At 44.3% G+C, this 24,738-nt stretch overlaps 3 protein-coding genes across 7 annotated transcripts in view; 2 read left to right on the top strand and 1 right to left on the bottom strand.

Moving 5' to 3' along the window:
* The window catches only part of GPBP1L1 (GC-rich promoter binding protein 1 like 1), a 68,215-nt gene extending 66,741 nt beyond the window's left edge, over positions 1 to 1,474 (top strand). Inside the window, exon 12 of the mRNA XM_010347418.3 lies at positions 21 to 1,474. Coding sequence (XP_010345720.1) covers positions 21 to 173 — 153 coding nt within the window. The 3' untranslated portion in view covers positions 174 to 1,474. The remainder of the gene's footprint in view (positions 1 to 20) is intronic.
* Positions 82 to 8,541, top strand: CCDC17 (coiled-coil domain containing 17). Its single transcript, XM_074380733.1, is given in 14 exon segments — positions 82 to 169; positions 2,961 to 3,323; positions 3,436 to 3,658; positions 3,756 to 3,918; positions 4,033 to 4,116; positions 4,201 to 4,319; positions 4,491 to 4,598; positions 4,837 to 4,958; positions 5,108 to 5,205; positions 5,362 to 5,565; positions 5,733 to 5,943; positions 6,013 to 6,123; positions 6,396 to 6,493; positions 6,495 to 8,541. Coding segments are annotated over 13 exon segments (1,905 nt in total). The 5' UTR covers positions 82 to 169; positions 2,961 to 2,993; the 3' UTR covers positions 6,529 to 8,541.
* NASP (nuclear autoantigenic sperm protein) overlaps positions 4,017 to 24,738 on the bottom strand; it is a 57,909-nt gene continuing 37,187 nt past the window's right edge. For 2 of the 5 annotated variants that reach the window (XM_074380723.1, XM_039473945.2), the window contains 13 exons: positions 23,769 to 23,879; positions 21,919 to 21,999; positions 19,778 to 19,887; positions 18,036 to 19,046; positions 13,396 to 13,475; positions 12,487 to 12,572; positions 12,306 to 12,379; positions 11,777 to 11,965; positions 11,506 to 11,672; positions 10,580 to 10,636; positions 10,252 to 10,329; positions 9,200 to 9,325; positions 4,017 to 8,902 (listed from right to left, as the gene is read on the bottom strand). In XM_074380723.1, the coding sequence (XP_074236824.1) occupies positions 8,822 to 8,902; positions 9,200 to 9,325; positions 10,252 to 10,329; positions 10,580 to 10,636; positions 11,506 to 11,672; positions 11,777 to 11,965; positions 12,306 to 12,379; positions 12,487 to 12,572; positions 13,396 to 13,475; positions 18,036 to 19,046; positions 19,778 to 19,887; positions 21,919 to 21,999; positions 23,769 to 23,879 (2,251 nt within the window). In that variant the 3' untranslated portion in view covers positions 4,017 to 8,821. The remainder of the gene's footprint in view (positions 8,903 to 9,199; positions 9,326 to 10,251; positions 10,330 to 10,579; positions 10,637 to 11,505; positions 11,673 to 11,776; positions 11,966 to 12,305; positions 12,380 to 12,486; positions 12,573 to 13,395; positions 13,476 to 18,035; positions 19,047 to 19,777; positions 19,888 to 21,918; positions 22,000 to 23,768; positions 23,880 to 24,738) is intronic. The other 3 variants (XM_074380724.1, XM_074380725.1, XM_074380726.1) reach the window with 3 other exon arrangements.

The raw sequence follows: 24,738 nt of genomic DNA, 5'->3' as shown, positions 1-24,738 counted from the left end.
CTCTCCCATACTAACCACAGCTGAGAAGAAATGGCTTTGGAAAGAATGGCTTCTTGCAGAACCGCAGTTCCAGCCTATTCTCCCCTTGGAGAAGCACTTGCAAAGCAGAATTTGAGGACTCAGATACCGAAACCAGTAGCAGTGAGACATCAGATGACGATGCCTGGAAGTAGGCATATAATGCTCACCATTAGATCAGACCCAGTAAACTCTGTGTGTTTAGGGAGTATACAAAAGAAATCGTTCTTTTCCTTTTCTTACATTGTTGAATACGTCATTCAGAAGGGAAATAATCATATCCCAAAGACAGAGCGATTGGCTTGTTTTGCTTTTGTTGTTGTTCTTCCCTGTTATCTGCTTAATAGAGAGAAGTTTGTGTGGTGGAACAGATTTTTTAAACATACACACACACGCACACACACACACACATAGTATATATGGGGCGATGCACAGGTAGGAGCTGGCAATGCAGAGAGAAGAGACACTGGTCTGCAGCAACAGCTTCTACTACCAGCCCTTGGGGCACTCACCCCTGTGCTCAAGCAATCATTGTCAATGACAAAGTGACTATTGAAGTTATAATTGTATTAAATTAATGCTAATAATTTGGATATTTTATTTTATTTTTGGCTGCTCGGGTAACTTTAGCCCTTAACCAAGCATATGTGGTTTTATGTTTTTTTGTTGTTTTTTTTCTTTTTCCTTTTTGGGTACAGCTGTAAAATATTTGGATATAGGAAATGTTGTGTTATTCTTGCAGCCTTGATATTCAGGGTGGATTGTAAAATATAAATTTTTGTGAGATTTCAAAGATTAAGATTATTTTGATAACATTATTTACAGATTTAAAAGATGCGGTTATCACAAGTCTTGAGGGGGAAACTACTGCATAAAATAACTAACTTGGAATAAATATTTTGCATCAGTTTGGATTGTCTGGTGTAAGAAGTATATTTTCTTTAAAATCAGATGAGTGGATTCTTTTTTAGGGGAAATATTTTTAGAAGTTGAGGGGAATGTGAATTTCAGACACAACTGTTTCTCTTTTTAGCAGATACTTTTTTGATGCAGAAAAACCTGTGCAATAAATTCAGTAATAAAGTCAGAAACCAAATTTTTTTTTTTCTCAAACTGTTTTTTAGTGCCCATGTATTTACCAATGTACATATTTTAAGGGAAGTCTGTTCTGTTTTCCTACTGAATAAGAACTTGGAGTGGGGACTGGGGGAGAGTTGAATGGTGCTAGCTGGATGGCTAGTGGAGAAAGCAGGTTTTTTAATTCATCAAATACTTTCTAATCCCTTGTTGTAAGTTGTAGGCATTATGCAAGGCTGTAAGGTTGCATGGAGTACCCAGCCCAGCAGGGGAGAGAATAGACAGTAACCTAAGAAAAGGCCAAGTGTTCAGGAGCGGCCTGGGGAACACAGCAACCTGTCTCTACAAAAAAATAAAATCATTAAAATAGCCAGATCTGGCCAGGTGCAGTGGTTCATGCCTGTAATCCCAGCACTTTCGGAGTCCAAAGTGGGTGGATCAACCGAGGTCAGGAGTTCGAGACCAGCCTGGCCAACATGGCAAAACCCCATCTCTACTAAAAATACAAGAAAAATTAGCAGGTGTGGTGACAGGTGCCTGTAATCCCAACTACTTTGGAGGATGAGGCAGAAGAATTAATTACTTGAACCTGAGAGGCAGAGTTTGCAGTGAGCCGAGATGGTGGCATTGCACTCCAGCCTGGGCAAAAGAGCAGAGACTCTGTCTCAAAAACAAAATAGCCAGGTCCACATGGTGGCAGACAGTTGTAGGCTAGCTTTTCAGGAGGCTAAGGGAGGAGGATTGCTTGATTCCAAGAGAGTTCAGGGCTACGGTGAGCCGTGATGGCACCACTGCAGTCTAGCCTGGATGACAGAGTGAGACCCTATCTCTTGGTGGGGGGTGGTAATAATAGTTTTTCTACTGAATACCTATCACTGTTGCACCATTGTAAAGTCAAAACAATCAAAAGTCTAACCATTGAAATTGGGACAAACTTAGTTATTGAAAAATAGACTTTGCTATTATTCTCTCAGAACGTATTGCTAAAAATGTATTCTATGTCATTTGGAATTAAGCTGAACTGAGATGACATACTTTGAACACTTTTTAACTTGCTGCTGGTCAGTCATACCTTGACTTTAGGTACTGTGTAAGGAAATGTCTCAAGTCCCTATCTTGGTTAGAAAAGGGGGTTTCTTAAGAAATACGTGGCCATCTCAGAGCTTCTGCATATCTTTGAGAGAGGGGAGTCAAGAATTTGACCAACAGTTAAGGTCCTTTTTGGCTTCTGGCCAATCTTGGAAGAGAAAGGGTTTCTTTCTGGACTTGATTCCCTCATCTGATAGATTCCTTCTGTTCTCTCACAGCTTTCATTTCTTGGACTGTGCTGATTAACTCCATCTACAGCTAAAAAACAAATCAGGGAATGGGAGTTAGAAACTGCTATCCCTGGTGTGACATGGTTTCCAGGCAGAATGCTGGAAAGGTCAGAGTGCCTCCTTTACAAAGTAGTTCTCTGGATTGGAGACTGGTAGAGACTGTTAACACAGCAGTGAAAAAGATGACACTTGCCTTTTAGAGGCTATTAAATGACCAATGATGGAGTAAGTGATAAGGGTCCAGCTAGTCTAGGAAGCAGCTGTTTTTCCTCCTTATTAACAGGGAAACCAATATACAGTTAGAGATTTGCCCACATTCAAACTTCGTACTACTTTTTCAAGCCAGTGGCTCCTCCCAGACAGCCAAGGTTTCCCCACCCATTCTCCTGACCTGCCCAGGCCTGTGGTTGCTGTCCAGGGAGCTAAGGCTCTCCCCAAACATAAACTTGAAGATCTCGCAGACTTAACAGACCTGGCCTTTCTTCTCTACCTTGCTTTCTCTTTCATCCCCTTCTGCCTTTCCCCTGCTCTTGCTCCCTTCTGCAGGTCTTGGCTGATTTCAGGAAACTGGTCCCATCCATGGACTCCCACTCTGGGGAGCCAGAGCTCCTTCCCTGTAGGACCTGTGACATGGTTTTCCGCTCCTCAGCTCTGTTAGCCGCCCACACACAGCGCTTCTGCATTGGCCACCCGACCCAAGAGATGACATTTGGAGCACAGGCCTCAGTTGACACTGAACTCCAGCAGGCTGCGGTAAGGGCTTCTGTGGCCATGGGTGGGGATTGAAAGGAGCAGGACCTTACAATTCCTCATCCTACTACACCCTGTCCCCAGGTTGTACCACAAGAACTCCAGGGCCTCCCAGACCAGCAGACCAGTAAATCTGCTCTAAAGAGTTTAGCAGAGGAGGTAGGGCCACCTACCTTTCCCCAGGGCTCAAAATGTTGAGCATCTTACCCAAACCGATCATACTTGGGACAGATTCTGCCCATACAAAAGATCAAGGATTATTTACCTCCAGGTGCAGTGGCTGCGGCTGTCCCTACAGGAAATGTGGCCCTGGATAACAGAGGTCCCCAGGGTGTCCGCGCGGCCCTGGGCGCATTCCGAGGCGCGGCCTCAGAGCCCCTTGTCCAAGGCGGTGGGAAGCCCCAGCGAGCGGCTGCGGGCGCTGCTTAGGAGTCGCGCAAGGCGCGTGGTGGAGACGGAAGCTCAGAGCCGGGCCCTGCAACGACGCGGCGAGGGTGAAGGAGAATGGCGGGGACCAAGGACCTCCTCTGCCCTCGCCCTTTGACTTAAGCTTGCTCGGCCTGGTTCTGACTCTGTCCTGCACTCCCTCAGAACTGAGCCAGCGCCTCCAAGGTGTGGCGCGCCCATGGGGCGGGATGGCCCGCCTATCTGTCCTGGAGCGGGAGATTCGGGAACTCCGAGCTGAGGCCGGGCAGACGCAGGGAGCTCTAGAGGTGTTGGGGGCCCGCGTTCAAGAGCTGCAGACGGAGACAGGGTAAGGCCTGACGTAGCGCACCCCCGGAACGTGCAGCTGCGGGGCGGGAGTGGCGGGCTGGCTGTTGCTCGGGCCTCTGATGCGTCACCGTCTGAGTGTTGCCTGCCACCCCAGCACCACACTGAACTCCGGGCGAGAGACAGAACTCTATTGTCCAGTGTTAAAGGCCAACCCGGGAACTCTGGCTGCCGAAATCTGGTGAGGGCCAGGGTCCAGAAATGGGCATGGGGCGAAGCGCTGAGCAGTTCTGGAAAGACGGCCTTCCTGTCCCCCACTCACTAGGGCCCTGCGGGAGGCCTACATTCAAGGTGGAGGACGGGACCCCGGCGTGCTGGGCCAGATGTGGCAGTTGCAGGTGGAGGCATCAGCACTGGAGTTGCAGCGGTCGCAGACCCGCCCAGGTGAACAGGAGGGCCTGTCGGCAGCGGTGGTCAATCCTGGGAAGAGAAAAAAACCCGAGGGAGGGCCTGTGGCTGTGGATAGGATGTAGGCTGTCAACTCCAGCCTTATCCAAAGAGCCTTAGTGTTGGAGGGCTGCTCAGGTCTCTGGAGGTCACACTTGTTCATTGCAGGAAGGGCAGGTGCCTCCTCAGGGGAGCTTCCAGTAGTGGAGGCTGAAAACCGGCGCCTGGAGGCAGAAATCTTCGCCTTGCAAATGCAGCGGGGTCAGGCACCCTTGGGTCAGTGAATACCCCAACCTTATCCCATCCCACCTATCCCTCCCCAGCAGGCCTGGCTCAGGCAGTGTATGGGGAACAAGACCCGTGTTTGTCACCCCCTAGGTCGTGTCTGCATGTGTGTATTCCTGTGTCCTCAGGGATCTGCCACCCATTTATGGGCCCAGCTCTTGGGGAAGGGGTGTCTCAGCTGGTTCCCTTTGTCCAACTTAGGGGCACCCTAAAACTCTTCTGCTCCCAGGGCCCCAGGATCTGCGACTCTTGGGAGGTCCCAGCCACCGACTGAAGGGCAGGAGAAATCCCCCACTCCTCCCACCGCCGCCGGTGGCACCTCCGCTGCCGCCACTTCCAAGCTTCAGGGAGGTACGGTTCTTAAGTGGCTTGGGAAAGGCTGTGAGAGTAACAGGGTGGAGTTGGTAGAGGGGGGAGCAGGTTGGGAGCTCTGTCTGAGCAGTTGGGGGAACATGGGCATTTACAAGGCTTTCCAGAGGAGTCAACTCTCTTCCCCATAGCCACAGCTTCCTGGAACAATGACCAGAAACTTGGGCCTGCACCCATACTTCCTCCTGCCCACATCGGACGTCCTGGGCCCTGCACCCTACGATCCTGAGTGAGGCCTATGCCATCTTTGACACCCTCTGTGACTTGGCCAGCACTGCTGGTTAAGGGAGCCCACTAGGGCCATATAGGATTGGGGAGCTGCCTTAAGAGGAGGGAGGTTAACAGGAGTTGGGTGTGTCTGTGCTAAGACTTTTATGTCCCCCAGGGCTGGCCTGGTCATTTTCTATGATTTTCTGCGGGGCCTTGAGGCTTCCTGGATTTGGGTGCAGCTAAGGACTGGCTTGGCATGCAATGGACAGGATACAGAAGGGACCACAGCAGTGCCCCCAGCCCTTTGCCTGCCCCCACCTCCCGCTCCCGGGCCCACGGGCAACTGTGCCATCCTTGCTAGCAGGCAACCTGTGCCCAGGTCAGTAGGTGGGGATCATGACTCTGGTACTCTGCCACAATTGAGGCTTATTCATCATTCTGCTAAGTTTTCTCGTCTGTATAGAAAGTCCACTGGCTCTGAAGGGCTAAGTCCTAGGAAGGGACTGCAGCTCTGGTTTCCAACACTGCTTTTTGGTTATTCTACAGACTGCCACCCTCACCATCAGTATCATTGGTCTGTGAGCTGCAGGTCTGGCAGGGGCTGGCATGGACTAGGGCACCACAGCCAAAGGCTTGGGTCTCACTTGGGCTATTTGACCAAGATCAGCGGGTGCTAAGTGGCCGCTGGCGCCTCCCACTTCGGGCCCTTCCTCTAGACCCTAGCCTTAGCCTTGGGCAACTGAATGGGATTCCTCAGGTGAGTGTGGAGGGCGGGCATTGGGCATACACCAAGGTACAAATGTAATACTATTCCATCTTTCCCCAGGCAGGTCAGGCTGAGCTCTTTCTGCGGCTGGTAAATGCAAGAGATGCAGCTGTCCAGGAACTGGCAGAGATCAATCCAGCAAGTGTCCATGAGTACCAGTACCCACCTCTGGTGAGGGCCCAACTACAGCTAGGGATACCACAGCTACCCGTACCAGTGTGGCTGGTAGGGCTAACAGCCAGCCTTTATTGACCACTCATGAGTGGTCAGTCATTAGCAATGCTTCCTTGTTTGATGCTCATATCTATATGAAGTCCTACATAATAGATAAGGGAATCAAAGCGGGATCAGTTAAACTTGGTTCATAGTGAGACCTAACTCCAAAACCTATGTGCTTAACTTTTACATTTTTGCTCCAAACCTGCTTTCTCCCTGTTCCACAGGTATCCAGCACGTCTTCACTGGAAGCCAACTTCTTCACCCCCACAGTTGGGTTTGCTGATCCCCTACCTCCTACAGAAGAGCCCCTCAGTGGCATCAAGGAGAGATGAGGGTTTGGGCCTTCACCAGTTCTGACTTGCCCCAGTGAGTTTCTGAACCCAAGTGAATAAGGGGATGAGCATCTGAACATACACAACTGGGGCCTAGATGGAGGCCTATTTGCAGACCTACAGCTTTACTACTTTATGTTCTGACATTGGGTCTAGAAGCAACTAGCAGCTGAGTTGAGAATATGAGCTCCAACCACAGCTTTACCATCATCTCCCCCAAGTCCTTAATTTTTCTATACCTCTTCTGTTTTTTATAAAGCAGACTAAGGATTAAATGAGTGGTCAGGTATTTATGCTATTGTCTGGCACATATACAGGTGACTAGGGGGCATTCTTTAATTCCAACGAAAGTTTAACTATAAATTCCCACTGGTTTTTTGGTAAAGCCAGTTTTATCACCAAACTTATTCAAATCTGTTTCCTCAGTACTTCTGCCAGGAAACCTTTCAGGTTGCTCAAGATACCCATAAACAGGAAACTCCTGCGGCCTTATGTACTTAGATTCTGGGATAGGGCCCCAGCCTAAGGTTGTTCCCCCACAAGGGTTACATGTGAGACCTAGATAAAATGAGATACTGTGCCTAGCCCTAGTTCCTAGTGCCAACCAGAGGTGGTCAAGCACCTGGGAGTAAACTACATCATGACTGTCCTGACCAATAAAGGGGAAAAAAGCAGATTGCAGAGACATGCCTGCAATCCCAGCTACTTGGGAAGCTGAGGCCAAGAGTATTGCTTAAACCCAGGAGGCAGAGATTGCAGTGAGCTGAGATCGTGCCATTGTACTCCAGCCTGAGCAGCAAGAGTGAAACTGTCTCAAAAACAAATAAAAAATGAGGCTATTAAAAGGGGGGGCGGGGGGAGCAGGGCAAGGAGTCCTCAGGACCTGGAACATATATTGCAAGGGCATTTTCAGGAAGAAACTCCGAAGCCAGGATAACCAGCCCAGAAAAACTCCTAGTCTGAAAAATGGGATTAAGTTGAGGGGTTGGCCTAGAGCAGCCCTACAGGTGTCAAGACTACTAAATTGAATCCCCTTGGGTGATGCAGGGTAGGCACTGTTTGGAATTCAGATCCTAACAGGTTCTTAAACTGAGTCTGGTCAGAGGCAGTTCAGTCTCAAGAAAGCCCTGAACACTAGACACTAGTGAGAGCCCAACCCGGATGGCATTACTACTAGTGCCTTCACCAGCAGCATCTTTGGGGTGGTGGTTTCTGTCTTTCAAACCCTCTACTGCACATAGAAATACTCCAGGCAGTCAGGTGCGGTACCGCACCTGGAATCCTGGCACTTTGGGAGGGTGAGGTGGGCACATCACTCTGCATCAGGAGTTTGCGACCAGCCTGGACAACATGGTGAAACCTCACCCTCCAGTAAAAATACAAAAATTAGCCAGGTGTGGTGGTACTGGCCTGTAGTGTTACCTACTCAGGAGGTTGAGGCAAGAGAATCTCTTGAACCCAGGAGGGGCAGACGTTGCAGTGAGCAGAGATTGCACCTCAAGAAAAAACAGCCTAGGATCCCTCTGTAAGATCTTTAAACACAATTCCAGACCAGGAGATTTTTAGCATCTTTATTTGAGAAGTCAATTCTGTAGATGGGTAACAATTCCAAGTGTTGATATATTCCAACCTCTATATACAGAAAATAACAAACTCAACCAGCCAGCCTCCCCACGTATTCTTCCATCCACATCTGAACTGTCCATCACCATCAGTCCCTTGTACTTTCAAACCAGAGCTCAAGTGTAAACTGTTTTCCTTAGGGATCATTCCCCCAACCCATGTTTTCTTCAGAGTTCGTTTTCCAGGACAGAAATATAGCCCCAGTTGAAGACGAGGTGGATGTAAGACAAGTACCATCCTAACCCTGGCTCACAGCCAAAGTCCATTATCCATTTTCAGCACCAAAGAGCAAGATATTCACCAAGTCTTGTTTTTGTAGCCCCCATCCAGAGACAGCACCACTGAAGGTTGCAAGACAGCTGGGTTCAGTGAAGTAGTTGAAAACAAAAGAAATATAGCACCATTGGAAAACAAAGGCCTACAGCCACACTTAATCAACTCTACGTTAGACAGACAGGAATTAGGGATCAGGACTTGCAACACAGATCGGTACAGAAGGCCAAAACAAAACCTTTAGCTACTATATAAAACGAGGAGTGCTCCAAGGCAGATTCAGTCAATTAAGAAAAAAAACATCAAAGCCTCAACCTTTGCTTACAATCTTTATTGAAGTTATACAAAAAGAATCCTCCAAAAGTGAAAAAATACATTATATACAAAAACACTTTCCCTTGGGAGGAAGGCTCTGCCCCCTCTTAACATGCAGTGCTTTCAACTGTAGCGCCAGCCTCCACTGTCCCCTCCACTGCCACTCGGCTTTCAGCCTGTTTCTCAGCCTGGAAGATAAATGGAGCCTGGGCATGAGTGAGCCTACTTTAAGCCATTCTGTCTTACATAAGTCAGGCCTCAGTCAAAGGAACTACATACAAATCACCCAAACTCTGCTTTGCTCCCTCTATTAAGAGGGCAGTGACCACAATGTACAAGGACATTTCTTGAATTCTTTGTGATAATAGGGCTGACAGAGCCAATAATCCTATCACATGAAAAGGAGAAATGACCTAATGGTTTTTTTTCGCAGGTCCTGAGAACAAGGAATGAGGCAAGAGGCCAACCCCTGCTTAACTGCCCACCTCCTCTGTGTTTTCCAAAACTTCATTTCCACTGGAGACAGCATCCCCACTGCCTCCATTCACCTCCAGCTCTTGTTTGGCTTTCTTTGCATCATCTTTCCGGGGACTCTCTTCCTCTGGTTTCCTCTGAAGAGATAATTATAAAGACTTCACAAATGTGCTTAATGTTTTTAAAAAGACAACTGAAAAACATTTCCTCAATCCTTGTGGGGCAAAGATCCTGAACACCAAGATTCACAGGTCTAAGGGTCTCTCTCTCTAGCCACAGACAGATGCTAACCTGTACTCTCAGAATAAATCTGTCCCATCATAACACTCGAGGCCTCTGTACCAAAAGCAGAGTGGGGTAAGGTTGGGGTGAGGAGGTGTGAATGGAAATTACTGTAGAAGTTTGGATTCCTGTGTTTGAGTCAGGGAAGTTTGACTTCCCCTATCCACCAAAAGAAAACAGCCACCGCCAACTGTAGGCAAAAGGCAGACTAAGTACCAATAGGCCTGCTGCTGAATGACTACTGTCAAAGAAAACCTGCCAGCTGCTAATCCAATCCTCCTCTGCAGCTTTCATGATAGTCCTTTGGGCTTTAAAAGGCCAGGACTCTTTCCTAGAAGAGATGTACAAATAAAACCTGTCTTCACAGTCAGGAACAGTAGCTCATGCCTGCACTTTGGGAGGCCAAGGCAGATGGATCACAAGGTCAGGAGTTTAAGACCAGCCTGGTCAATATGGTGAAACCCCATCTCTACTAAAAGTATAAAAATTAGCCGTGCATGGTGGCACTTGTAGTACCAACTACTCGGGAGGCTGAGGCAGAAGAATTGCTGGACCAGGGAGGCGGAGGTTGCAGTGACCTGAGATCACACCACTGCACTCCAGCCTGGGCAACAGAGCAATACTCCGTCTCAAAACATACCCACACACACACACCTGTCTTCACTTACAAATCTTTGGAAAAAATGTCTTACATGTACCAACTATATAGAGAGGGGTTTATAGGAAAGGTATTAAAAATGGAGTCTGAGGAAAAGGTAGAAAACACTGCATGCAGACTTACCTTCTTTCTAACAAGGTGGGAAATATCAGTTACACAATTTGATGAGGAAGCACCGTCTGTTGGCTTTCTACTGGCAATCTGGCAAAATAAGTCTTTATTAGTAATTGTTCAAGCTATACAAGAGCAATGCTAAGGCTTATATGATTTACTTTTGTGTTTAGTTTTTTAGAGACAGTCTCACTATGTTTCTAAGGCAAGTATTGAATTCCCAAGCCTCAAGCAATCCTCCTGCTTTGGCCTCCCAAAGTGCTGGGATTACAGGCAAGCGCCACCACACTGTGCCAATACTGAGACTTAGTAAGTGACCAAAAACCACCTGAATACCCACCATAGAGACTGAAGAGACTCCTCCACTAGGAGTAAAACCTGAAGTAGAGCTCTCCACCTGTATGTGAAATGACAAACCCAAATTGGTTTCAGGATAGAACCCAGCCACTCACAGGTACCAATCACCAACCAAACAACTGACCTCAAATGCTAGTTGCCTCCATGTAGTGTGAAGATCATCTAACCCTGGCCAACCTATGCCTGTCTAGCAGCCACCCAAAGCACAGTCAGAGTGCACATAATAAACTAAATCTTCCATATCCTACCTGCAGGGTAAAAAGCTCTGTGACATCCTGACAGCCAAAAACAGTACCAGGCAATTTGTGGTGAATGCCTCTCAGTAAGTCACCAATTTATGCAAATTAAGTTCTCAGATGGAAACAGCAACTTACATTTGTTAAGAAATGTCTATTTGTCCAGTACTGTCAGAAGTATTATATTTTATACATATGTACTACAGGTTGGGCATCCCATCTCTTAATCCAACAATCTGAAACTTTTTGAGGACTGACATGACACTCAAAAGGAAATACTCTCTGGAGCATTTCGTATTTTGGGTTAAAGACATCCAACTGTTAGTATGATGCAAGTATTCCAAAATCCAAAAGCATCTGAAATGCAAAAACACTTCTGGTCTCAAGCATTCAGGTAAGGATACTCAAGCTGTATTATCCATTTTTCAAATGGGTCAACTGAGGGAGAGAAATGCCCATGGCCACACACACTAAGTATGGAATTAAAACCGAGATAAGTCTGGGGCTCCAGGGTATTTCCTCTTAACCACTATATTATTTGATAGGAATAATGAGATGAGCCCACCAACTGCGTGGAACCCAAGTCATGATGAAAAGTTCCCGGCAAATGGAGTACTAACATAAATGGTACAAACATACTATTATCAAAATCTTAAAAGGAAACGGAACCAACCAGAGTAGCTTTCAGAGCCAGTTCAGCTACATTCCCACTACGCTGGGACTCCTTTGCATCTTCTATCTTCTCTCTAATTTCAGGTAGCAGTTCCTTCAGCTCCTCAATTTCTTTCTTACATTCAGCAGATGATCGTTCTGCCTCCTTCACTTGCTCATTTAGTACAGCTGTAAAAAGAAGAAGTGATAAGTAACAGCACAAAAAAGAACCACTTTTTTCCTTGTTAATTGCTGGATCCAGCATCACCATGAAGCAGCTCGTCTTCACTCACCCATTCTCTTCTCAATAACTTCAATAGATTTGCTGAACTGTGCCACTGCCTCATCATACTGAGAGTTGTACCCATAAGCCAAGCCCAGCTGGTAGTGGGTCTCTGCAAGGAGACGGTCATGGGCTTCCAAGTACTGTTCCTGCAGGTTTAGGCAGGACTGGAATTCCTCCACAGCTTGTACATAGTTCTCTAACGAAGAGAGAAAGAGCAAGTAAATGGACAGCATTTAACATAAAATACTTCCAGAATTCAGACCCATCCTACGGGAATATATCCCTATTTAATATTTCATTTTTGTATGTAGTATGTTTCCAATCCCCTTGACTATAAAGAATGTCAAAATGACTTTTAAAAATCTACTCAAAGACTTTCTATCAGAGTACCATTTGGAAGAGACTGTTCATTGTTCCATGTTCTACAGGGAATCTAAACCTGTCTTTTTAAATCAAGTTGGGTTCTAGAGAATTTGTTATGGGGAGAACAGGAGAGATGAACAGAGTAGGAGAGTATAAAATGGAAAATGCATTACCAGATTCAACACTGACTTCTCCGAGTTTAAGATGCGCCTGGGCAGCATAAAGCTGGGCTTCTTTTGTTTCTTGCCTAAAAGAAGGAAAGCTGATGGAAAACCTTAACGGTACTTGTCTATCCCTGATTTCGACTTAATCACCAAGCTCCCAACCTGAGCCTAGAAGCACTAAGAGTTTTACCTTTTAAAAATGATCTTTGCTAAATCCAGCATATCCCAGGCAAGCTCTAGATTCCCAATCTCCTCCTCTTCATTTTCCTGAGGAGACTAAAGTATATCCAAATCAAAAAGATAGGCATCTTTTTACAGTACAAATCTAAATGTATAATTTAGCATAGCTAAAAACAAAATAGTTGACATACAATTCAAAATTTGAACTTTCTCCCTATAATCTAGAGAATGGGTCCACATACTATCCTAAATCATGACCACGTCAGTGGTATTTAACAGTGAAATGTTGGGTCACATATTAACACACATGACCCCTAATCAATATATCCTTACATCCTAGTCATGAATAAAGAGTCCCTAATTCATAACCAAGAGATAATTATAATAATCATTCCTAGGGCTGGGCATGGTGGCTCATGCCTATCAAACACTTTGGGAGGCTGAGGCAGGAGGAATATTTGAGGCAAGGATTGAGACTAGCCTGGGCAGCGTAACATCTAAACAAATAAAATTAAGAGAACAAATTAACCAGGCATGGTGGCAGATATCTAGAGACCCAGCTATCTCAGAGGCTGAGGTGAGAGGATTCCTTGAGCTCAGGAGGCTGAAGATACAATGAGCCATGTTCATGCCAGCCTGGGCAACAGAAACAGGGATTCTATCTCTTTAAAAAATAATCATCGTGCCTAAACTAGTTAAGCTACAGTCCTGCAAATTAGCTGGCCATGTTGGCATAAGCCTGTAGTCCCAGCTACTTGAGTGGCTGACGTGAAGGGATTACTTAAGCCCAGAGGGTCTAGGCTGCAGTGAGCCATGATCATGATCACCCCACTGCAATCCAGCCTAGGCAACAAAGTGAGCTCCTGTCTCCCCAAAAAGGAAAAAGGCTGACAATAGTACTGAGTGGCTAACAATGTACCTTGTTTTCAAGGACTGAATCGTTTGGCATTTCTTCAGCCTTATCATTTTCTTTATCATCTTCTTCTGAGCCTTCAGTTTCTAGAAGTAAAAATTCCTCAGTATTGAGAATGTAACTAAGAGTATCTTCTGACTACTCAGACATTCCAATACACGTGTCAACCTATATTCAGAGATAGGATAGGCCAGATGCTAATCCAAGTGAGTTAACACCTGAAGTGAATATACTGTCAGTAGGTGCAGTCTAATTCAAATGTAACTTAGACTAGGAATGTGTATCTTATAGTGTATGGGTCAGACCTTCAGCAGTTAAAAGGCTGAGTGTTTCTCTTATAAAAGTCAACCTGGACCATTCAGAATAAGACACATTGGCTACTGCCTCTTCTTCACTGGCTAGAAGCTCCCATCCATTCAGCCAGAAGCAAGTGGAGACCTTAGTCAGTGTTTCTGGTGTCTTTAAGCCACTCATTAGATAATACTAACAGCCTGAGAAAATAACTTTTTACCAAAAGTTAAATTATTCCAGTCCATTCTGATCAAGAATGCTCAAGAGACTAGCTTTCCCACAACTGAGCTGTGGAGCAAAAAGCATAGTCCTTACCAACCTGCACCAATGAGCATGCCACAGCCTCCAGCCAGCTCTAGCACATACAGAATTTGAGTAAGGAATACTATAACCCCTATTTTACTCCTGTATATTTTACCATACTGAATACACTCACAAGTCAACCATCTAAAGGTTAGGCTTCTATCAATAGCTCTACTGTCAGTGATAAGACAAATCAACAATGTTAAGTGAGCAAAATGGGCTTTTTGTTGATATAAACAATTCATGAACTGGATATAATGTGCCTCTCTCTGCCATCTTTCATTAAGCATTTTTAACACCAGCAAAAGAGTTCAAATACTATCCCCAAACACCCTACCATGGGAATATAAATATGGCAATTAGGCCTTAAGAGTAATAATGTCGGGTTAAAGGATTTTTATCAGCAGCAGCTAAAAAGAAGCTCAGAAAATATTTCAACAAATTTCTTTACTGGGGGCATCAGGGCATTGCCATTGGTAACTGAGTACAGGTGGGAAAAGATTTTAAAGTAATGGCAATGACCTTCTCCTTAAGTTAGCTCTCTACCATTCTTTGAGGATAGTGTAGATTCCTCAAGAGAAACCAATAATATAACTCTGAGGTAATTATAGGAACTTTAAAATTTTAATGTAAAACTTTGAAGTAATTAAGATATTTTCTAAATTAGAGGTTGTCTTCTAGTATTCTGGTATGAGTAGGAAGAGATACCAGATAAGAGGATAAATAGTATCAATTTAATTTTTCCTACAGATTGGTAAGATGAGTATTTATTTTTCTGTTAATTATACTAAATATATACATCTAGTTCAGCTTTTCTGCATATTCAGCTAGAGGATGGGCAGAGTTAATAAAACCACTCATCTGGTCTAAAGTTTGGAAACTAGGCCCAGACCCACTTGGAAATTTGGATGAAAAGATAGGCCAGACACAATGGCTCACACCTGTAATCCCAGCATTTTGGGAGGCTGAGGCAGGTGGATCACAAGGTCAGGAGACCAAGACCATCCTGGCCAACCTGATGAAAGCCTGTCTCTACTAAAAATACAAAAAAAAAAAAAAAAGATGTATGATGGGCTAGGCATGATGGCTCACACCTGTAATCCCAAAACTTTGTTAGGCCAAGGCAAATGAATCATCTGAGGACAGGAATTTGAGACCAGCCTGGCCAATATACTGAAACCCCCATCTCTACTAAAAATACAAAAAAATCAGTTGGGCCTGGGGGGCATGTGCCTGTAATCCCAGCTACTCGGGAGGATGAGGCAGGAGAATCACTTGAACCTGGGAGGTAGAGGCTGCAGTAAGCTGAGATCACATCACTGCACTCCAGCCTGGGTGACAAGAGTGAAGCACCGTCAAGAAGGGGAGGGGAGGGAAGAGGAGGGAAAACAGCTGGGCATGATGATGCATACCTGTAGTGCCAGCTGCTCAAGAGGCTGAGGCAGGAGGATGGCTTGGGCATAGGAGTTTGGGCTGTAGTAAGCCCATGATTGCAACACCACTGCACTCCAGCCTGGCAAACGAGCAAGACCCCGATTCAAAGAGAAAAACAGACCAATTATCTTCATTAGAAGGGTATGTACAGCACAAGACATGGCAAAAAGTCAAGAGGTGGCAGTAAATGGGGTTTTAATTTTTTTATTTTTTTTGAGACGGAGTTTCACTCTTGTTACCCAGGCTGGAGTGCAATGGCGCGATCTCAGCTCACCGCAACCTCCGCCTCCCGGGTTCAGGCAATTCTCCTGCCTCAGCCTCCTGAGTAGCTGGGATTACAGGCATGCGCCACCATGCCCAGCTAATTTTTTATATTTTTAGTAGAGACGGGGTTTCACCATGTTGACCGGGATGGTCTCGATCTCTTGACCTCGTGATCCACCCACCTCAGCCTCCCAAAGTGCTGGGATTACAGGCGTGAGCCACCGCGCCCGGCCGGGTTTTAATTTTTCAGTGAAGATAAAAACAAAACTGCCTGTAAGATTTCTGCAGAATGGTGCTGCCACATAAAGACAAAGCACAGAAAGTAAGTGGTTGGGTATTCAAGCCAGTTGTCTGGGTACCCAGCCTTCTTACTGTGTGACTAGGACAATTTAATTAAACTCCTTTCTCCCATTTGTTCTTTTGTAAAATAAGGAAAACTATATTGTCTTTACAAGCAGAACAATATCGGATATATAATGCCAAAAGATACAGTATATGAAAAGCTTGGGACTTTTAAAAGATAGTAATTTTTATTAATAAATGACAAAATTTCTTTTTTTTTTTGGAGACAGTCTCTCATTGTGTTGCCCAGGCTGGAGTGCAGTGGCACAATCTCAGCTCACTGCAACCTCCACCTCCTGGGTTCAAGCAATTCTCCTACCTCAGCCTCCCAAGTAGCTGGGGCTACAGGTGCCTGCCACCATACCCAGCTAATTTTTCGTGTGTGTATTTTTAGTAGAGATGGGGTTTCACCGTGCTGGCCAGGCTGGTCTCGAACTCCTGACTTTGTCATCCGCCCACCTCAGCCTCCAAAAGTGCTGGGATTACAGCTGTGAGCAACCATGCTAGCCCATGACAAAATTTCTAAGTGGGTATAGGGAAGGGATAAATACTGCCTTCTCCGATGTGCATGCAGCAACTTGGGAAGAATAATATATTCAAGGCAGATCTAGGTTCGGATTCAGTACTATGACCCTAAACAAGTCATGTAACCTTTAAACCTCAACCTCATCATTGTAACTTGAGCAACACTACCTACCACATGGTATTGTTTTAGAATCAGATGTAATTCATGTGAGAGAGCTCTAACAATGTTAATTATGATCCAACTACTTTTTGAACAAACTGTAGGGGACTATGACATCTCTATTGTAGCTTATCATTCAAGGTCTTTAAGAGAGCCAGTTAGCAGAGCTTTTTACCATCCTTGCTCACAATCATTAAGATTAAGACATAGGAATTTTGTTTTGTTTTTTCTATAAAGAACTCCTAAAGCTCAATGACAAACACAATGGTGCTACCATTTTAGCCAATTCACTTCCAGTTACTGAGCCTGTGCTAGCTGGAGTACAGGGACTTGCACATAGGTAGAAGGAAGTTTACCAGAATGAGCTCCAAGTACTGAAGATGGGTCTCTGAAAATCTAAAACTTAAAGAGAACTCTTGAAATAGTCTGGCAATTACAAAAAGTAACAAATTAGTTGGAATATACCTGTGGTTATTAATGCCAATGTTAGATGAACCTTATATACAGTAGAATCCTCAAATGATAGCACAAGTCAGACGTGCCAATTATGGAATAGAGGTTTATACATCTTGATGAAATTTAATCACAATTAGACCAATAGCACTATAGAAAGCATCCACGCTTTATAAAATTCTAAGTAAGAAAAAATTGAGTTTAGCAGCCAAAGCAAGCATGAAATGAGGAAGAAAAGCAGCAAGAGAGCTAATGGTTATGTTTTTTGTTGCCTTGAGGAAGGTGGAAGGCCTGTTTTAACTCATATGAATAAGGCTCTAAACACTTCCTGAAGACTTAAACGTAGAGAAGGGCAACAGAATTCTTTAACTCTGGTGATACAACATTCAATTAAAATGGCATGCCTGCTTCAGTGTACCAATTCAGTGGATTCTACTGCTGTTCCTGCTTCCTAATGCACAGAAAAGGAGTTATGTGAACAATAAATTTAAAAATCCAGAGGCATGCAAGTGAACATCCATTCAGCATTCTCTGCCAGCCTAGCCCACCCCTCCCCTCATCTACCTTTTCCGTCCCACTTTATTGGCTAGTATGCTGCAACAAGTTACTAATAGCTAGCCAAGTCTCAGAAATCACAGAAGACCTATTTTGCAGTTAGTAAAAGTGTTAGTTTATAAGCCAGCTAGACTTGCTGCTTTTGATTTAACTTACTTGACTGTCACAACCTTCTTAAACTACCCCCTTTTTCATTTAGCCCTTTCCTAATCCAAAGGCAGACGGAAAATCCTGAATGGAAGGCTGACTTTTACCCATAATTAGTGAGTCAAATCCAGAATGTACTCCACCCACTGCAGCTCTTGCATATCCCGGTTACCTTCACCCTCTTTCATCTGTTCTTCTCTCTCTTGTGTCTCTTCATTAGCAGCTATCTGAACTTTGTCTTCAGGTGATTTCTCAGTAGCTCCCTGGGCTACCTTGGTATCAACCCCATTTCCAGCTGCCTCAGACTCTTCTACAGACAGCTTAGTCTCCTCCTGACTAGGAACCAGCTTTGCCCTGACCTTCTCTAGTCCTGAGCCATCTTTTGTTTCTGTCAGTCTTTCTATAGAAGTCTGTGGTTCAACAGAAGTCTGATCTCCTACAGCTGACGGTCCATTGACTGCACCATCTTTAGGGACAACTGTAGCCTCCTGCCCAGGCTTTTCAGAGACTTCTGATCCAACCTCTACAACTGAGGCCTCTGCAGCCTCTGTTGTCACCTCTGGCAACTCTTCAGCAGATGGCACTTCTTGACCTACCAGCTGCTCAAGAACTACCTTTCCTGCATCATTTTCAGAGGTAACTACCTCCTCCTCTGGCTTGTCCCCGCCCACATCCACTGGCTTGACTGTCGGGTCTAAAGACTCTGCTTCTACCTCCACTGCAGTGCCCTGCTTTTCTACAGTCACCATAGGCTGCTCTTCTGAACCTTCTTTTGGCTTCTCCTCTACGCTTACAATTACCTCTCCCTGCTTCTCCTGACCTCCTTTTTCTCTGTACTCCTCCTGGACATCAGTTCCAGAAACTGACTGTTCTTCCTCAGCATCTGGTATTTCCTGTTCTGGCTTCCCAGAAGGGACCTCAGCTTCATTCGGTCCTTCTGGTGCTGCTCCTCTTGCCTCTTCAGAGGTTTCAGTTAACCGATCTAGAGTCAAGTCAACTTTTTCCTGTGGCTCCTCTGCAGATTCACTTATCTCCATATCTTCTCTTCCACCCTTCTCCATTTCACTCTCCTGTTCTTTATCAATTTCATGCTTTGCCAAAGACTTGTCTTCTGTTTTTTTGGCTTCTTCTTTTTCTCCCATGGCGTCATAAACCTGTTCTCTCAACTCTTCCCTTGCTTCCTCTACATGGTTAAAGAACATGAAGCATAAACATGTCTTCGAGTTTAATGATAAAGGCATAAATGGAAACTAAAAATACATTCCCTTTAAACCCTCAAAAAGCCTACCAAGTTTTAGCAGATGGCCTAAAAATTATCTGCCCCCTAGAGAAAAGGAAAGGGAACGTCCCAGCTAGCAGAGCGACTTACTGCAAAAGAAACCCAAGCTTGTTAAACTAGATACTGTTTTACTTGAGCATTCCGATTACCAGTTAGGTAAGAGATGCTAAGCTTTTCATTCTCCCCCATCTGGTATGTAAAACTCTAGTAGCCAAATTCAGCTTAGAAATTATATATAAATTTCATAGACATTAAAAAATGTAAAAGGGCTCTAAAAGTACCGCTATTAAAATAACTGAACTGCACAGGCTGTTTAAAAAAATCTGCATTGCAAAAATATTTAAGGTTGTAATAGTATTTAAAACACCAATTTAATTTTGCTTTTTATCTTTTTGGTTTAAAAACCCCCAATTGAAATAACCAGATTCACTTAAGAAATTAAGTTATTCTCTTATGAAAACCTGCTGTGAGTTTCAGTAATCAGCTACCCCTACTGCAATCTCCACCAGATGCAGGCATCACCCCAAGCATCTTAGGAGAGACCATCCAGGACAGGTAGAGCCCTGTTTCCACCACTTGTATACAAGAAATATACAATGTCGCATCTCTTGAATGTCACATGCAACTCTACATACCATCTATGTTATCATTATTTTCTACTAGAGATTCATCTTCTGTTTTTTCTCCTTCTTCCTCTTCCACATGCACACCTTCCAAGGCGTTTCCCAACACACCATTCTCCATTCTAGAAGAACAAGAGGAGAAAGCACCAAAGGTTTGATGGCTAGAACCTAACAATTTTTTCTAAGACAAAAAATATAGTCCTATATTTTTTGTCTTAGAAAAAAAATTTTTTTTTCTCCTCCCAAAGTGCTGGGATTTTTTGTTTGTTTGTTTTTCCCGCCTCCCAAAGTGCCGGGATTACAGGCGTGAACCACAGCACTGTGGCTCAGGCCTGTAATCCCGGCACTTTGGGAGGCCAGGGCAGGCTGATTACCTGAGGTCAGGAGTTCGAGACCAGCCCAACTAACATAGTGAAACTCCGTCTATACTAAAAATACAAAAATTAGTTGAGCATGGTGGCACATGCCTGTAATCCCAGCTACTAGAGAGGCTGAGGCAGGAGAATCGCTTGAACCCACAAGATGGAGGATGCAGCAAGCTGAGATCACACCACTGCACTCCAGCCTGGGCCAAAAAAGGCTTTGTCTTAAAACAAAAACACAAACACACTCTCTCTCTCTCTCTCTCTCACCAGAACTGAGATTAACAGTTCTGTTAATGACATCATTTCCTAGTTTGTACATACCCTCAACAGAACTTACTCTGGTTAATAAATTCTAGTAGAACATAGCCAAGACCTTTTCAATAGAAAGAGTTTATTTTCAACAGTATTACATGCTAGTTCTTTCCAGTTGTCACTCTTTTCAGTCCTTGTTTTGAGCTAGCTCAGGGTGCTTTTAAAGATTCTCACTCTAAACTGGGCGCAGTGGCTCACACCTATAATCCCAGCACTTTGGGAGGCCAAGGCGGGTGGATCAGCTGAGGTTGGGAGTTCAAGACCAGCCTGACCAACATGGAGAAACCCCACCTCTACTAAAAATATAAAATTAAAGCAGGGCGCGGTGGCTCAAGCCTGTAATCCCAGCACGTTGGGAGGCCGAGGCGGGTGGATCACGAGGTCAAGAGATCGAGACCATCCTGGTCAACATGGTGAAACCCTGTCTCTACTAAAAATACAAAAAACTAAGGCCGGGAGCGGTGGCTCAAGCCTGTAATCCCAGCTCTTTGGGAGGCCGAGGCGGGCAGATCACGAGGTCAAGAGATCGAGACCATCCTGGTCAACATGGTGAAACCCCGTCTCTACTAAAAATACAAAAAACTAGCTGGGCATGGTGGCGTGTGCCTGTAATCCCAGTTACTCAGGAGGCTGAGGCAGGAGAATTGCCTGAACCCAGGAGGCGGAGGTTGCGGTGAGCCGAGATCGCGACATTGCACTCCAGCCTGGGTAACAAGAGCGAAATTCCGTCTCAAAAAAATATATATATATAAAATTAGCCAGACATGGTGGCACATGGCTGTAATCCTAGCTACTTGGGACTCTGAGGAAGGAGAACTGCTTGACCCCGGGAGGCAGAGGCTGTGGTGAGCCAAGATAGCACCATTGCACTCCAGCCTGGGCAACAAGAGCGAAACTCTGTCTCAAAAATAAATAAATAAAAATAAAGATTCTCGGGCCGGGCGCGGTGGCTCAAGCCTGTAATCCCAGCACTTTGGGAGGCCGAGGCGGGCGGATCACGAGGTCAAGAGATCGAGACCATCCTGGTCAACATGGTGAAACCCCGTCTCTACTAAAAATACAAAAAATTAGCTGGGCATGGTGGCGCGTGCCTGTAATCCCAGCTACTCAGGAGACTGAGACAGGAGAATTGCCTGAACCCAGGGGGCGGAGGTTGCGGTGAGCCGAGATCGCGCCATTGCACTCTAGCCTGGGTAACAAGAGTGAAACTCTGTCTCACAAAAAAAAAAAAGAAAAGAAAAATAAAGATTCTCTGTATTGAACTTTGGATCATTCACTATTGGATAATCTTTCCTTCTAATGACTCAAAAAGTCAAAACTTAAATATAACTACTAATTGCATCAAGTGCCATTCACAACTTCCAACACTACTTCGAGCTCCTTCAAAACTCTCTAGGCAATCTTGCTTGGCTAAATCTCAAAGCTGGTAAATAATCTTAACAAGGAAACTTCAGTTTGTAAATACAACATCCATACCTTGCTAACTCCAGAAGTGATTTCCCATAGAAAAAGAAGGCTTCTCCACACTCATTAGCTGTCTCTCCATACTTCTTACCTCTACAAAGAGAATAAACATTTAAAATCTGAATTAACATCTAGTCTAAAACATTTAGTTCTAGTTCTTCAGTTATAAATTAATATTTCTTCCATGACATACTCCTTCCAAAGAAACCAATATCCCTCTTGCTTTCAAGTCAAGATCAAAAGGACGTTAAGAAACGATGCATGAAAATCCTGTATGCTCTTTATCAACATATATCCTAAGCGACATACTGTGCTATAATTGGTAATATAATTTAGGTATTAAAACAGGTATTCCTCCTACTACAAGATGTCAATATGGACCAGAATAGTTAAAGGACCTTTAGCTGGGACCTAGAAGATGATTAAGGCCCACAGAAAGGCATGATGTAAAGAGCAGAATACCTGGAGTTGTTCTGCCTGGGTTCAAATACTATCTTTAACCAATAACTAACTGTGAGACCTTAGACAAATTAGTCTCAAAGTCCCTTAGTTTTCTCATCTGTCAAATGGGAATGTTAATAACTGTTTGTTAAAAGAGCTACTGAAAGAACTAAATAATATATGTAAAAGCACTAAAAACAATGTTTAGCGACCAACTTCTAAGCAACTGCAACAATGCTAAGAATGTATGAAAAATCTGCCGGGCGCGGTGGCTCAAGCCTGTAATCCCAGCACTTTGGGAGGCCGAGGCGGGTGGATCACGAGGTCAAGAGATCGAGACCATCCCGGTCAACATAGTGAAACCCCGTCTCTACTAAAAATACAAAAAATTAGCTGGGCATGGTGGCACGTGCCTGTAATCCCAGCTACTCAGGAGGCTGAGGCAGGAGAATTGCCTGAACCCAGGAGGCGGAGGTTGCGATGAGCCGAGATCGCGCCATTGCACTCCGGCCTGGGTAACAAGAGCAAAACTCTGTCTCAAAAAAAAAAAAAAAAAAAAAAGAAAAATGTGCCAAAGATGTATGAAAAATGTTGTGCTAATAACAGCACTATCAATCATGACTTCCTTGGGCCTAAAGGGTTTCCACAGACATAGAATTTCCAGTGTTCACAATTGGGAAAGCCAGGCTGGGCTCAGTGGCTCATGCCTGCAATCCCTTTACAAAGCACTTTGGGAGGCCAAGGCAGACAAATTCCTTAAGCCCAAGAGTTTGAGACCAGCCTGGGCAATTTGGGGAAACCCCATCTCTACAAAGAAAATACAAATACCATCTCTACAAAGAAAATACAAATATTAGCTGGGCATAGTGGAACACACCTGTTGTCCATAGGGGGATAAATTGAACCTGGGAAGTGAGTATGAGAGCATCCCACTGCCCTTCAGCCTGGGTGACAAGAGACTGTCTCAAAAAAGTCAGGGGTGGAGAGGGTGTGGCGGGGGTAAGTCCTGGACAAACCAGGCCAAGGTGTAGTCACCCAAATTTGTGATGACTGAAATGTAAGTTACGTTAATCAGGAAAATGAAAGGGTAGAATTGCTAGGTGACATTTAGGTTTTACACCTACAGTTAGTGATACAAACTAAATGAAAAATAATCAAATCTGTTTTGTTTTGTTTTGGTTTTTTTAAAAAGATGGGGTTTCACCATGATGGCCAGGCTGGTTTTGAAATCCTCACCTCAGGTGATCCACCCACCTCGGCCTCCCAAAGTGCTAGGATTACAGGCATGAGCCACCATGCCCAGCTAATCAAATGTTTTTAAACTCTTGCTCTTCATGCTTTTTCCCTATTAAACAATCTTTTATAACTCAAGGTTTATTAGGAACATAATATTACATCATAGCAAAATATACAATACTTACAAAAGACTAGCTGCTTCCTGGAATGCATTGACAGCTGCTGGAATATCCCCCATCACCAGATGTTTCTGTCCTAAACCCAGTAATTTCTTAGCTTCACTATCCACATCCAGACTGCAAAAAAAAAAAAGATTTTTTTTTTATAGTGTCAAGTACTGTTTAAATCAATATTTTCTGAATACCTATTACATTTGAACAATAGTTTAATTTTTTTAAACTTTTGGACTACTCTGGCAAGGCCTGGATAACACGTATTTACCATCGCAAAACCAAAAGAAATCTTAAAGGCAACATTCTCAGAAACTTGACTAGAGTATTTTCTCATAATGCCTCATCTACTCACAAAGCCTGTATTGTATGTTACTATAAATATTTGCCAATAAAACAACAAAAAAGGCATCATAAAAGAATCATAAATTCATACAAACTGTACTAGCTAAAAGAAATATTAAAATTAAGAAGTATTTAGGTAAACAGGGCAAGAGGCAGTGATTTTAAGATTAAGACAATGTAGTATTCCCATAAAGCAAAGCAAATGGATCAGATAGAACACAGAGTACAAAAATAGATCCACAAATATATGACTAACTGAAATTCTGACAAAGGTACCAAGACAATGCAATTGGGAATGGATAATCTTTCCAACAAATGGTGCTGCAGTGACTATAAATCCACATGCAATAAAGTGAACTTCAGCTATTATACCTCATACAAAAATTAATTTGAAATGGATCATAGGCTTTCTAAATATAAGATTTAAACCGGCCAGGCACGGTAGCTCACACCTGTAATCCCAGCACTTTGGGAGGCCGAGGCAGGTGGATGACAAAGAGATCAAGACCATCCTGACCAACATGGTGAAACCCTGTCTCTAGTAAAAATACACATAAATTAGCTGGTCTTGGTGGCAGGCGCCTGTAATCCCAGCTACTTGGGAGGCTGAGACAGAAGAATTGATTGAACCCAGGAGGCG

Source organism: Saimiri boliviensis, chromosome 11 (genome assembly GCF_048565385.1).
Source record: "Saimiri boliviensis isolate mSaiBol1 chromosome 11, mSaiBol1.pri, whole genome shotgun sequence".
Classification (NCBI taxonomy): Eukaryota; Metazoa; Chordata; class Mammalia; order Primates; family Cebidae; genus Saimiri; species Saimiri boliviensis.
This window is presented reverse-complemented; position numbering and strand designations above follow the sequence as displayed.